The 14,668-nt window shown below is 42.0% G+C and overlaps 1 protein-coding gene across 1 annotated transcript in view; it reads right to left on the reverse strand.

Moving 5' to 3' along the window:
- Positions 1–277: 277 nt before the first annotated feature.
- The window catches only part of LOC124711194, a 30,840-nt gene continuing 16,449 nt past the window's right edge, over positions 278–14,668 (reverse strand). The window contains exons 5-6 of the mRNA XM_047241123.1: positions 13,802–14,038; positions 278–2,876 (exon numbers count right to left, since the gene is read on the reverse strand). Coding sequence (XP_047097079.1) covers positions 2,769–2,876; positions 13,802–14,038 — 345 coding nt within the window. The 3' untranslated portion in view covers positions 278–2,768. The remainder of the gene's footprint in view (positions 2,877–13,801; positions 14,039–14,668) is intronic.

Raw genomic sequence — 14,668 nt, forward strand, 5'->3', positions numbered from 1 at the left:
TTAGGGGTCCACAAACAATGAGACAGAAACTTCCTGGCTGATTAAAACTGTGTGCCGACTGAAACTCGAACTCGGGACCTTTGCCTTTTGTGGGTAAGTGCTCTATCATCTGTGCTACCAAAGCACGACCCACGTTCCATCCTCACAGCTTTACTTCCGCCAGTACCTTACCTCATTCACTTTTCATTAATTCCTAAGATTCTTTGATTAGTTCTTTAGCTTCAGATATTTCAAGTATTGAAAGGAAAACAGTTGGCATAATCACATTATACAAAACTCAAATTCATTAAAATATTTATTGTAACCTGTATAATCAAAAAATATTTAAGAAATATAATAAAAAGTTGGACGGATTTGCAAGCTCATGATATACACAAATGTGATATAACACATCAATATTTTACTGGACATGTAAACTTGTCACTTAGATATACTCTGACCAGTCATAATAATGAACTAGTTAAAAAATAGGGACATAGTAGCACATAAAACACAATAAAAAGTGCAGATTCTCCAGTTCAAGAAAAACATACAGATTCAAACAATGCTATACAGTTATTGTGCCAGCTACATGACTGACATGACAATTACTTTAAATGCTGCACAGCAAATAACTCCACATGACCTTTTACACACAACAATATTATTTGTTACATGTTCCATCCCCAATTATTATGAAATAACCAAGAATACTGATGATAACTAAATAGACTGTACTAAAAAACTCTGTTTTAATACTGAAATGAATCTTTTGGTACCTCACAATATAATATTTATTAAAATAGAAGGAGCTCCTCATAGCAGGAAGTAAAGATTAATATTCTTCCACAACAACAAAAAATTTTTTTTTCTTTCTTTAATACTGCCAAAGTTCACACAGCTACCTTTCCAAGTTTCTGGGTTCTGCTGCCAGATTAGTTGTCACTTTTCTTCTATGATACTTCCTGACAGATGAACATTGCGTGCCAGATTCAAATTCTAACACAGAACAGTGCCTTTAGCAGGCAATGCTCTTACTGACAGTCATCCAGGCACAACTCACAACATTACTTCTGCCAGTAAGTTGTGAGGGTGAATCACAAGTTGTGCCTGGACAGCTGTTCTGGGTTCGGGACCCAGGCTGGCACACAGTTTTCATTCAGTGGGATGTGTCAAAACAAACTGAAAGGTTCGTCCTTCCATGATATTCTGACAACCTCTCTAGTTGTCTTCATGAGGTGTCATGTGCAGAGTTCAATGCTTGCCATCTGGACTCTAACAAAACTGTGGGCAGCACACATTGCACACCACTCTAGCGATATTTACAAGCACTGTCAAAGAATAAAAATCTTACAGAATTTAAGGCCAACTCAAAGGCTGCAATCAACACCTGACAAAGACATTTAGGGAGGTTGTCAAAATCTTGCTGAAGGAGAATGATAACATTAACTCTGTTGCAAAGCCAGGAACTTGGAAATCATTAATTATAGTGCAAAAGTTTAAATTCTGTAATATACCACATTTTTACTGATTGGACTGAAATTAGTATAAATGCACGAAGTCTCTGTATCGACAAATCAGTATACAAGTAGATGGCATTGCTGACCAGTATTTGACATCGTGAGGCACTATTATATGTGCACCAAAAATGCAAATTTAAAAATAGAAACAATAATGTCTAGTTTTCAGAACTGCTAGTACTTCCTCAAGAAGAAAAGAGGAATACCTTGGACGCTGACGAGAAAGAGGTGCAGGTTACACAGCCCCCAAACTGGGACATCTGTCAAAGCTACATGCTCCTCCTTCCAACCTTCCCCAAGCTACCCGTCTTTTCTCCCATAGAAAAGGACAACAGTTCTGGTGGCTAAATGTTATTTTTACTTCCTACATTCAAATTTATGTACCAGCAGTATTTGAACTTTCCCATCTTAAGTGTAAGTATTGGTCAGTCGTTCTGTCTGCCTGCAATTTAACAGTTTTTTCAAGCGAACTTTCCTTTTGATCCAATTAATCTCACTTTTATAGTATCTATCAAAAATATACACTGTCCAGCTACAGTGAAGCTATAAGTGACTTATAGACAAGTCAACTCTCACTTTTAAAATCACTGTTTGTATGTGAAATATATGAATAATCTGTGAACACAGTTTTTCTTATGACAATGAACTGTTCGACGGCAATAGAGAAGACAATAACATTTCTAGTATCATACTGTAAAGTGAAGACTCGCAATCACGATACATTCTTCCAAAACACGAATGAGATTCAAGAACAGGGTCTTTTTCTTTGCGAGTATACATACATTACAATGCTGTCAAATTAAGTACTTCTCACAGAGGAAAAGAATCTCATGACAACGGGTGAAATACAAATAATATTCTCATGATTCTTTAACACTTAATCAGTTGAGATTTGAATTAATCCACTTGAATAAACAGAAACATTAAAGCCTGCCTTTTTTTTTAACTGAATTCATAGACAAAATCTTTCAAGTGCATTTGTGGTTTACAGCTGCACATATTTTATGACAAGTAGCGCAAAATGCTGGCATGACACCAAAAACTGCACTTATTCTTCAAAACTGATGGGTAAATAGGACCAAGTTATGTTCTAAATGCAAAAATCTTAAACTACTGACAAATGGCATCACGCAAAAAATAATATTTGTAAAAATAATGTTTGTTTATTAACAGCACTCATCAGGTGTAAATTATTTCTAGAAAAGTGGGACCATCCACATTGATAATTTCAATTCTTTGTCATTTTATGTCAAGTCTTGTCTACACATTTCAAAATCCTGTTGCAGGAGCTGTTGAGACTGTGCTATGGGGTGTTGTTGGTCGAGATCCTGCTATGGAGTGGGTAGTAGACGCATTCAAAGATGTCATTGTGCCCATCTAGAAAAAGAAAACGAAACATTTTTCAGCCATAGTACAATTACATTTGCATTTACAACAAATATCACAATAAAATTAAGGTATTATTTTTCACATTTGCACACAAAACAGTGCATAAAAACATCCATGCGGAATAGTGCAAAATTGAAGACGAGATTAAATGCAGCTGGCTATTGTTACATGCACCAACCCTTGAATTTTCAGCATACACAAAAAGCATCATTACAGGCTATAAATGTGTACAGAATATTAAAAACCAATTTATTTTTTAGTATGACACCAGTAGGAAGTGAAACATCTGTCACAAAAATATGCCTCAGTCCTCGGCTTAAATACCAAATACTAGATGTCACCATCAAAGCAAAATGAAGGTGTGAAAGGCCAGATAATATAATAATTTCTTAAACATTTGGAATATCCTACACTTCTGACTATACGCTATAACATCTCTGGAAATGCATCATAGCTACTAGTATTTGCTTGATTGTTGTGCTGATCAACAATTATACCAAACCTTACACATTTCAAACAGACAGACTAATATTGACTTACCATGACTACTCGAGTGTAATAACTTTAAATGCATACCAAGATGATTGCCAAAACACCAGTGGAGAACATACTGACCTAACTTGGTGAACTATTTCTGATCAAATATCATGAAACTTGTGGCATACTTTAGCTACCAGCTACTTACTGCACAATAGGAAAATTTCTATATCTAAAAAAAACTAATTACACAGCTACAGAAATGTGTTTAGCTAACAGACTTACTTTTCAAGTGCCCTAAAAGATAGTACCCAAAACTGTTCGAAAGCATAATGATTCCATCCATTTGTGTTCTTTCAGCTGAAAAAGCTGTAGGTAGTAGCTGTACAAAATGCATTGATAGATCATAAGGAAATACTGCAGTATAAATGGACAATGAAAATTGTAGCAGAACCACATTGAAATAATCTCTATGCAACCCATTGAGAGCATTGCAAGTTTCATATTACTGCCTGAATAGTATTTGCACAAGATAATGTCTGTAGAAACCTGCTGCAATTTTTGTTTTGGCAGCATATATTTACAGATATTGTGAACACATGGTCACATCACACTGTGATATTGAGTGAGACATTGACATATACAAGTGCATTCGAAATTGAAATTTTGAAAATGGTTCTCCTTCTTCTTCGCTTTCCTTGGTTGTTCCTGTTTCTATGGAGTCAGCATTGTTATATGAGGTTTGACAAATTTTAATGACAGTTTGAAACCAGGTGCCAATTCTGATGCCACCACTCCTTCGGGATGGAATTTGTGTACCGTACCTCATCTGTCTGCATTTAGGATAATCTCATGCTGAAGTGTCAGAACATTTTCTAAATGTTTGTGTAGTGTGTATCTGAGGTGGGACATGAGTACCAGCCCGATATTTACCTAGCTGGATGCGGGAAACTACCTAAAAATCATATACAGGCTGGTCAGCTCATCAACCCTCATTATTAATACATGAGGTTGATTCAATTGGATGCAGGTTTGCCTACCTGAATCCCAGAATGGTGCAATAATATGTTCGGCTATCCAGGTGAGAATATGTGTATTTCGAGAATGTTGGTATTACAAAATAAAAAAGAAAGTTGTACATGAAGTATCTATTATATCACATGTAAGGTCTCTATTTTCCTGATTTTGCAGCTACGGACCCAAAAAAAAAAGGAGCAAACTGAGCGTTAACATGGCAATTGTGATGGTATGTTTAGGAGCATAACTTCTGCTTAACCATGCAATCAAACTTGAAATTATTAGTCACTGAGCCATAATAAAGAGCTATCGGTAACGGTACACTTTTTTATGTTGTGGAAATAGGCTGTCTTATTGGAGATTAATTTGCCATGTGTTACCTAAAGTCAGTTTAGCAGTGATCTTTTATTTCTTTGTGTATGGTCACCCCTTGACGGTGAGAGAGTGACCAAACACTGTTCAACTGACCTGTCAAAATGCCAGGAAATTGATTTTATTGCATGCTGTAATAATTTATACCACAGGTTGGCACATCACAATAGTACAAACAGTAATTCAATTCTCAAACTTCTCTCATAATAATCGTAAAATAATGAACTGGAATTTTTTAAGCTCTGTTCATAAAACACACATTAATATGGAAAAGAGAACAGACAATTGAAAATTTCTCTGTTGGTTTCTCTGGATAAACAGAACATGCATTGCAGATTTCATGTAGTCACTTAAGAATAACAAGTGCTCCCACAGTTTATGCAGTTCATTGATGAACTCTACGACACATGCCAAGCTGTATGCCTTGGTGCTGTAACTATGAAGCAGCCATGAAAAGCAGATGTGCAAAGATGGTGGCATTTTTTGATGTGAAATCAAGATATGTAGGACTTATAAGTGATTGTCAAACAACCATAACAATATAAATAAAAAAGATTCATCCCAAGTAGAGCACATCTCCTCACTCCAAAATACACTAATCACACTTTTCTCACCAAAGGATGTAGTACTGCAAGGCCATTGGTAGACTGGTGATGAGATGTATCAGCGACATCACTCAATGGTTCAAATTATTTTGCTACAATGTGAATGCTTTCATTAATTCAACAAATACATCTTCCGTCCCGTCTTTCACAGAATTCCATTTTGTAAGTATAAAGTTGACTTTGAATTTTGAAATGGCAACAGAGAGAATACAAGAAGAATAACAAATGATTAACATTTAATATCCATTGTAGCAAGCAGAAGAAATTTTGCTGGAAATGGACCACAGCTGAAATCCCAAAATATTCATTTTGAAATAAACAATCAGATGCAACTAACTAGAATGTTAGTCAAGGAGCTAAATTGTGTGGCTGTCACTAGAAGCATTCATTCACGTAAATCTTTTTTAAGTGTGGAAAGAGACAACTAGCAATATCTTTCACTACATTATCTGACACCACACCAACCTCATTATACTGCTGCAGTGTAATCTGGAGGCTAACACAGTGCATTGACTTTACACAAGAACAACCATTTCAATAACTCCTGGGAACTCTAATTTGAGCAACATTCTATCTGTTACCATCTAAGAGTTACTTTGTTAATCAGTATTTCATTTGTTGTCATTTTTTGGTCTACCGATCTGTACTTATTTCCCCCCTTCCCAATTCTGAGCTAGCTGACCACATTTTCAGAAATGATTATAGGTTTTCAGGTTTCTTTGATATACATGTTGCATCTCAGTGTCAAAATCAGCAAGTCGTCACCTCATTCTGTTACTCTCAGCATCCGCTTCAACCCATCAGATATCAACATTTATTGAGATTATAGGTGAATTATGCTATTTTATTGATTTGTTATTTTCCTTCCTACTCAAGTGCCATCCAATATAGATTGACTTGCAAATTGGTATTCTTTTACACATACGAAGCATCTAGTGATCTGTACCCTGTATTGTAGGGATTCTATTAACGCAAAACTGTCATCACTTTAGCTGTGAATTTGGGGATTCCAAATACATGTGGTGGCGTAAAATTTTACTGAAAAGTTAATTTTTGTGGGGATAATCATGCGCACTGTTGAACAAATAGAGGTCATTACTGAAATGTGGTTAATGCCATTCCAATTTCACAGGTGACATTGTACTCAGTTCCTCTACAGAAAGCGACAAATTGATACAGCATGTACCTCCAATCTCCAGGAACTTTAACTTTTCAGCACTTACACATACTACACATAAATCAACTTTCCGGACCTTTCCATCCAAGTTTGCAGCCATTTTCTGGAGATATGCTTCCATTTCTCATGTTATGATATTTTCACCTGTAAAATCTGTGTCTGTTAAGTGATATGTTTCATCTGGAATGCTAAAGTTAAATTTGGTCACTGTTCTTGGCATAATAATCTCCGTAGCAACAAAAACCAAGAAGCACGATAAAGAACTATAACTTTTCCCTAATAGTAAAGAAGTTACAGTTGACATATGCAGTCTTTATACAAGTACTGGAGTTGAAGTATACACATCTAATGACATCAATAATGATAAAGTGCCGCATGCCATGGAATTTTAATCCCCACCATGGATGTCAAAGACTCCTAGAGGTCTCTGCACCATCGCACCATTAGCTGTGGTGGCGCGCGCCTCCTGCCCCGCATGTAGTGTGAGGGCACCACAGTGGAACACGTGGTTCCAGCAGCCAATAGCGGCGCTCCTGATAGAGTACTTAAGTGCCTGCCTCTCATTCAGCCAGCCAGTCTAACCTTGCGTACGTCTCTGGACACATCGCCTCACCTTAGACAGCTTATTTACTTTCTTGTTCTGTGTTACGGGTGGACGTGGTTGTTAGGTTTTCTTGTAACTCCATTGTTTTGATCTTGTTGTTGTTTGTTCTGTCCTTTGTTGGTCGTGTCCGTCCTCTTCCATTGTGTTGTTGTTCGTGGGCCGCTCCGCGGGTCCTGCCGCATTTTCCGTCACTTCAACCCTCCCGACCATTCCAGTCGGCATTACAACATTTTGGCGACGAGGTAAACGGCGGTCATTGTTGGTATGGAGGCGAAGTTGGCCTACCTGCTGGAGCAACAGCAGCAGCTCATGCAGAAGCAGCAGCTCCAGTTAGACATCTTACAAAAGTCGCTGCAGTTGCTAACGGACAAAGTCGATGCTCGCGACACGTTACCACAACAGCTTCAGAGTCCTCGGGTGTCCAATGATTTCCCGCGTCCGCCGTCATTTCCACCCTTTAATGGCGCTAAAGAGGACTGGGAAACCTACTTACATTGGCTGAAACAACATTCCACGGCTTTTCAGGTCTTGGACGACTCCTTGCAGCGGTCGCTGTTTTGTCTTGGGCCTCCCCGGACACGTTCTTTGTTCTCCGCAAGTTGGCACCATTGTCCAATCCTGTGGCTCTCTCTTTCCAGGAGATCTGCCTTTTGTTGACAAACTATTATTCCCATTGCTACCATGTTGTCGCCTCTCGGCTGGAGTTCCAATAGTACCATAAACAGCCTGGTCAATCGTATCGTTCCTGGGTCACGGACTTGCAGGGTCTCAGCCGTCGATGCAATTTTACGTGCACCAATCAGCAGTGTAAGGCTTTATATGCGGACTCTCTGATCCGGGATGTAGTGGTTCAGCTGGCTCCTGATCCTGAGGTCTGTACTGTGGCACTGAAACTTGAAAACCCCTCCTTGGAAGAGATTCTCCGCATTGCCCACTCCTTTGAAATTGCTCAAGCAGCTAATGAGCTTCTTATGGCGTGAGCACAAGTGGCGGCGATCACGGCGGGTTCCACCCTCGCAGCAGCGACATGGCCCGGCCGACAGAGGCCAACGCCATCGGGACTCCTCGTTGTTCAACATCTCTATGGCATCGGCGGCTTCGGTCGCCCCTTGTCGCCGGTCCACTTCCATCTTGCCAATCGGTCGTCCCACAGGATGACAGTGCGGAAGCTTTTCCTCACGCTCTGCATTTTCACTGAGGATGTCAGTTTTCAGGACAACACAGGGGCCACCGTCTCCCTTATTAATATGGCGACATATACCCGGCTGGGCTCTCCTGCATTTCGCCTTCCTCTTGCCATCTGGTCACCTACGGAGACGGTTCCATTCCCCTACGTGGACAGTTCATCGTCTAGGCGACATACAAGCGTGTTCCCCGGCTCCTTACCCTCTTTGTCATCGACCATCGATCGGCTTCGAATATTTTTGGCCTGGATGCGTTTCAGCTGTTTGGCTTTTCAATTTCCGACGAAGTTAAGGTCGTTTCCATGGCTGTTCCCTTTCAGGACTTGGAAGATCTGTGCTCCGCTTTTGCGTCGTCGTTTGCATCAGATCTCGGATGTGCTTCCAGCGTTCAGGCGCACATCACCCTGCAGTCGGATGCACAGCCTCGCTTTTTCCGGGCCCAGCCCCTTCCAGTGGCCTTACGGCCAGTGGTCAAGCAGGAACCTGATCGGATCCAGGTCGCTGGCATGCTGGAGCCTGTAACTTACAGTGCATGGGCAACATCACTGGTGGTCATACGGAAACCCAATGGGTCTCTTCGGCTGTGTGGGGACTTCGGCACTACAGTCAATGCTCAGTCCCTCGTTGACACTTACCCGAAGACCTTCTTGTGAAGCTTGCCAGGGGAGAGTATTTTTCCAAGATCAACCTGGCTGAGGCATACCACGTTGCCCTTGGATGCCGAATCTCAGAACATCTTGGTTCTCAACACGTCTTTCGGATTGTATAAGTACAAGCGCCTTCCCTTTGATGTCTCTTCGGCGCTGGCCATTTTCCAGTGATTCCTGGAGCAGCTTACACAGCCTATCCCTGCCTGTGTGAATTATCTGGATGACATCTTGGTCACCGGGCGTTCCCGCCAGGAACATTTCCAAACCCTCAGCGCCTTATTTCACGCTCTACAGTCTGCTGGTTCATGCTGTTGGCTGGGCAAGTGCTGTTTTTTTCAACTGGAAGTGGAATAGTTAGGCCACTGGCTTAGCAAAGATGGCATTCGCCCTTCGGGTCATAATGTCGTGGCCATTGAGGCCCTTCCTCGTCCCAAGGACTTATCTGAACTCCAGGTGTTTTTGGGCAAAGTGACTTATTACTTAAAGTTCTTGCCCCAAGCTGCCTCCGTTGCTCAATCCCTCAATCACTTGCATCTCAAAGGGGTACCTTTTGATTGGACTCCTGCCTGTGAGCACTCTTTTCTCTGTTTAAAGGCAATGCTGAAGTCCGCCCCTTGCCTTACTCCCTTTTCCCCGGACCGCCCCTTGGTTATGGCAGCTGATGTGTCGGCATACGACATTGGGGCTGTCCTTGCCACCAGGATGCTGATGGCTCTGAACAGCCTATCGCTTATGCCTCTAAGACACTGACCCCAGCACAATGGAACTACTCCCAGATAGAAAAGGAGGCTCTGGCGATCATGTTCGCTATCCAAAAATTTCACACCTATCTGTTTGGGGCAAAGTTCAGCCTCCTGACAGACCATAAACCCTTGGTCACACTTTTCGGAGCCGACTCTCACCTTCCAGCGTGGACGGCTTAACGTCTCCAGCGCAGGGCACTGTTTTTACATAATTACGCTTACACCATCCAGTATAAGCCCACCGCCCACCATGCTAACGCGAACACTTTGTCATGTCTCCCAGCAGGCCCCAATCCTGCCTTTGACCAAGAGGAGGTCCTCTTCTTTCACACTGATTCCGCCCGCCGGGATGGTCTGCCTCTTATGGCTGCTCACATTGCTGCGGCTACCCGCTGCGACCCTATCTTTCAGCAGGTTCTCAACTACGTGGTCCACGGGTGGCCATCCTATGTTACTCATTGGATGCAGTCCGATTTCAGCCCCTGGGGGCACCTGTCCCACAGGCTCTCTGTGGTCAATGATGTCCTTCTGTTGGCCACAGAGTCGGATGCCCATTGGGTGGTTGGTTTGTTACACCGCAGTCACTGGGGTACGTCCCGTATGAAAGTTTTGGCTCGCCGGCATGTGTATTGGCCTGGCATCGATAGTAATATTGAGTGCCTGGTCCGTGGGTGCACTGTTTGTGCGTGTCACCAGGCAAGCCCCCCCCCCCCCCCCCCCCCCCAGTCATTTGCACCCTGGCCTGTGCCTCGCCGGCCCTGGGATCACATCCATATCAATTTTGCGGGCCCGTTTTTGGGGTCCGTGTGGTTACTCATTGTTGATGCCTACTCTAAATACCCATACGTTGTCCGCATGGCATCCACCACCAAGGAGGCTACACTAACATCCCTGGCCCAGGTTCTCGCCATTGAGGGCCTGCCACACAAGTTGGTCTCCGATAATGGTCCCCAATTCACGGTCTCCTCCTTCCATGACTTCTGTCAGGCCAACAGTATCAAACATATCCGTAGCCCCCCTTTCAACCATTTGTCCAATGGCGCAGTGGACAGCACTTTTAAACACCAGTTGACTAAGGTGGTCGACACATCTCCAACCACGTCGGCCCTCACCCTGTTTTTGAGCACCTATCGCACTACACTAATTCACGGACGCAGTCCGGCAGAGCTCTTTCATGGGCAACAGCCGCGGACCCTGCTCCATTTGCTGATGCCATCCTCCTCCTCCCCCCTCGTAGCAGTATGCCCCTGGCACGGCCATGTGGGCCCGCGAGTACGGGCGCAAGGTGGGTTGGACACCCGTCACGGTCGTCGTGGCCCATGTGCGGCGTGTGATGTCGTTGCAGATGTCAAAAGGGTTAGAGCGCCGCCATCATAATCAGTTCCGCCCGCATTTCGCCACGGGACTCGCGCTGCCGCCTCTTTCCCTACCTCCATCAGGTACGGACGTGGTCCTCGAGTCATTGTCCCTGCCCCCAATTGCCGTCTCCCCGCGAGCCTGCCGCTGGCCCTCTCCGCCTCCGGGTGGATCGACTGCTTCCCCCCCCCCCCCAGACTCTGGATCGGTTGTCATATATACCTCAGGCGTCCCTTCCTCCCCGCCAATAGCGGTTGATGAGCCTGGCTCCTCTTCCCACTGCCGCCCATCTTGGCACAGTCCGGGGCGCTTCTGCCCCTATGCGCAAGTTTTAGGGGGGAGGGATCTGGTACCCGCGCGCCGCGGAATTTGAATCCCCACCAGATGTCATTGATGTCAAAGACCCCTAGAGGTCTCTGCACCATCGCGCCTTAAGCTGTGGTGGTGTGCGCCTCCTGGCCCGCATTTAGTGTGAGGGCGCCACAGTGGAACACGTGGTTCTGGCGGCCAATAGTGGCACCCCCGACAGAGTACTTAAGCGCCTGCCTCTCCCTCAGCCAGCCAGTCTAACCTTGTGTAAGTCTCTGGACACATCGCCTCGCCTTAGACACCTTATTTACTTTCTTATTCTGTGTTAGGAGTGGACGTGGTTGTTAGGTTTTCTTGTGACTCCGTTGTTTCGATCATGTTGTTCGTTCTGTCCTTTGTTGGTCGTGTGCGTCCTCTTCCATCGTGTTATTGTTCGCGGGCTGCTCCGCGGATCCCGCCGAGTTTTCCGTCACTTCAACCCCGCAACCATTGTGGTCGCTGTTACAACGTATGCCATAACATGTAACGATTGGATGCAACCCATAAACACATATTCTGCCTGTGATTCCAAGTCAAGAAAACATTAAGCCAATAATGTAAAACAATGAGTGTCATTTTCAGATGAAATATATGATTTTAGAAAAGGCTTCCAGTAATGGAAAAAAGAAACACAACAAATAAGGAAAAGTGCGAAAGGTTGGCTGGACTTCAGTCTGCATAATAATGACAGTAAACAACAAGTACAACAAATTGAGGTTTTCATTTTCATAAATGGTGTTGTCAAATATATTGAAAATGTTCAACAACATTATGAAATAGCCATTATTTGCAACCCATTACCAATACCCTCATTTTGTAAGCAAAATGAATGCGAAGGACAAATACTAGCAACGTATATTAAGCAAGGGGAGTGTCAACTTGCCAATTACCGAAACAGAAATGACAGTGAGCAAAGTTGACAAATGTACATCTTTAAAAATATTCAGGGTGAACCAGAACTTCATTGGCAAAATTTCAGAGTTCATTCAGGGATACCTTCAAGGTATTTTGGCATAAGGGACCCACTCTCTCCAGTGTCTCGTTACAGAGAAATAATGTAATTATGATTTATTTGTTTTTTTACTGTGGTCAACTTTGTTCCCACGAAAAGATATCACAAAAGTGATAAAAGCTGGAATACACTACATTTAGAAGGTACCACACAAAACATAGAGTAGTGCAACATCCCCAGCAAAAATTTAATCCTATGATACATTGGCAGCAGGAACGGCTTAGTGTTGTGTCATTGTTTCATTGCATTCAGTGAAGTCACATATGAAGTGCAAATCACCGAACTCAGTAAACTTATCCATACTGCTGTGTATCACTGTCAGTGCATAACTAACTGCCAGAAACAACACAAGATGCAACTGAGCAGTAGTGAATGCAAGATTAAGGACGAAATCTAAAGTGGGCATTACTACTGTCAACAGCAAGTACAAGGAATGAAACAAGTTCGCTTCCAAACCAAACATACAGTGCTTAACATTCTCATATGCACAGTTCTGCACTATTTGCAGTACAATATAGATACAAAGCTAACTGGGGCAAGAAACCAAACAAAACGCAATAACTCTGTAACAGGCCCCTCATACCACACTACTCAGAAGATGTGCCTCAACGTGTTTGTCGGTTCTGTTCCGATTCATCCTGCTCACGAATTTTCTAAATATTTTTTCATCGATTTGAAGACTGGGGGAAAAAAAAAAGGAAAGACATGCACACATTCTTACAGAGAAGTAATTGCTGAAAGATATCTTGTGCTGTGTGTGTTCTCCTGCACAGTTTATACTGACTTCCCTTCCCTCAAGCATTTGAGCACATGCCCTTTCCAGCTCCTGTTTTAATCTTGAAGAAAGAATTTAAGTAAAATTTGAAAGTTTAAGATTTAACAACACTTTTGAAATTGTGTTTCTCTCCTGCTCCATTAGTACCTATTTGGGCAAATATTTTCTCTCAAATATTTATTCTTATTTGAAAGAAAAGGTACTACATCAAATAACTTTTGTACCTTAAGTAATTTCAATGGTCACTGAAAGAAAAGTAAGCCAAAATCTTGAAACACTTTCATATATTGTACTACATAAAAAGCAATTACCAAAAAATATGATCTAAATAATTTATAAACGATAAACCACAAAAACAACTGCCACTGCTAACTGCATTAACTGAGTGCAGCCAAAAGAAGTAATCAACGATATGCAGTACTTGTTTATAAACTAAATGCCAAAAAATAATATATATACATACACTCACTCTGCAAAAATGAATAGCACAATTGCAGAAAGCGCTGTTTTACTATTTACATCATGCAAACAAGTGTAACTAGACTATGCTAACTATGGGTATAAAAGTTGCCACACATGATTTTCACACTTACTCTTAAATGTGCCAGATCTTCTAGCTTCGTCAAATCACAAAGTTCCAGGTACAGAGAATATACCAAGAGAAAGCCATACACATTAGCAGCCGAAAACATAATCCACAAAAAGCACATGGCAATATTGTACGAAAATATCATGTCATTCACAATAGATGCAAATACGAAGGCAAATAATCGGAACAGTGTAAATGCTGCAAAGCAATAAATCCATGGTACCATCTTCTTCTCATATTCCTGCAACAAACAACAGAATGACTTGTGAAACAACAGAATGATAGCCCACAATGAATGGTGTCATATCACAGATAACATTCTTCAACATGGATGTTAAAATGTGCAAACAGTTCAAAAACTGCATGTTATGTAACAAGCAATAGAAAGGTACATGTTGGATAGAAAAATAAACAGATGGATAAAGGGCAGGAGTTGAGGATGTGATAGCGACTACTACAAAACCAAAGTTGAGACAAAGTGATCATATAGTGATGATGGAAAATGGACTGACAACAAAGAAACAAGCAGGACAAAACTGGATGCAAAAAGCAAAAGATTATCACACATTACAAAAGTTACCAATAATTACTTTTCTTTCCAAATGATAGCATTAGCACTGACACAATGTGGTGGGGGCTACAGTTTGTGGAACATATGTAAGAGCAACATCTTCCTCATACAGTTCACCCCTGCACACACAATTTCTACTTTGCACCATGCATTTAACACAGTAAAATCGAGACATACACATAACATGTGCTTTAATATCTCATGAAGGTGCCTTCTCCAAGATTTACATAGTTCCCACAACAGACCAGAAATTGCATCATTATTCACTTCACACCAATAAACTAATGGACAGCAAAACAA

The sequence above is a fragment of the Schistocerca piceifrons genome, chromosome 8 (assembly GCF_021461385.2).
Source record: "Schistocerca piceifrons isolate TAMUIC-IGC-003096 chromosome 8, iqSchPice1.1, whole genome shotgun sequence".
Taxonomy (NCBI): domain Eukaryota; kingdom Metazoa; phylum Arthropoda; class Insecta; order Orthoptera; family Acrididae; genus Schistocerca; species Schistocerca piceifrons.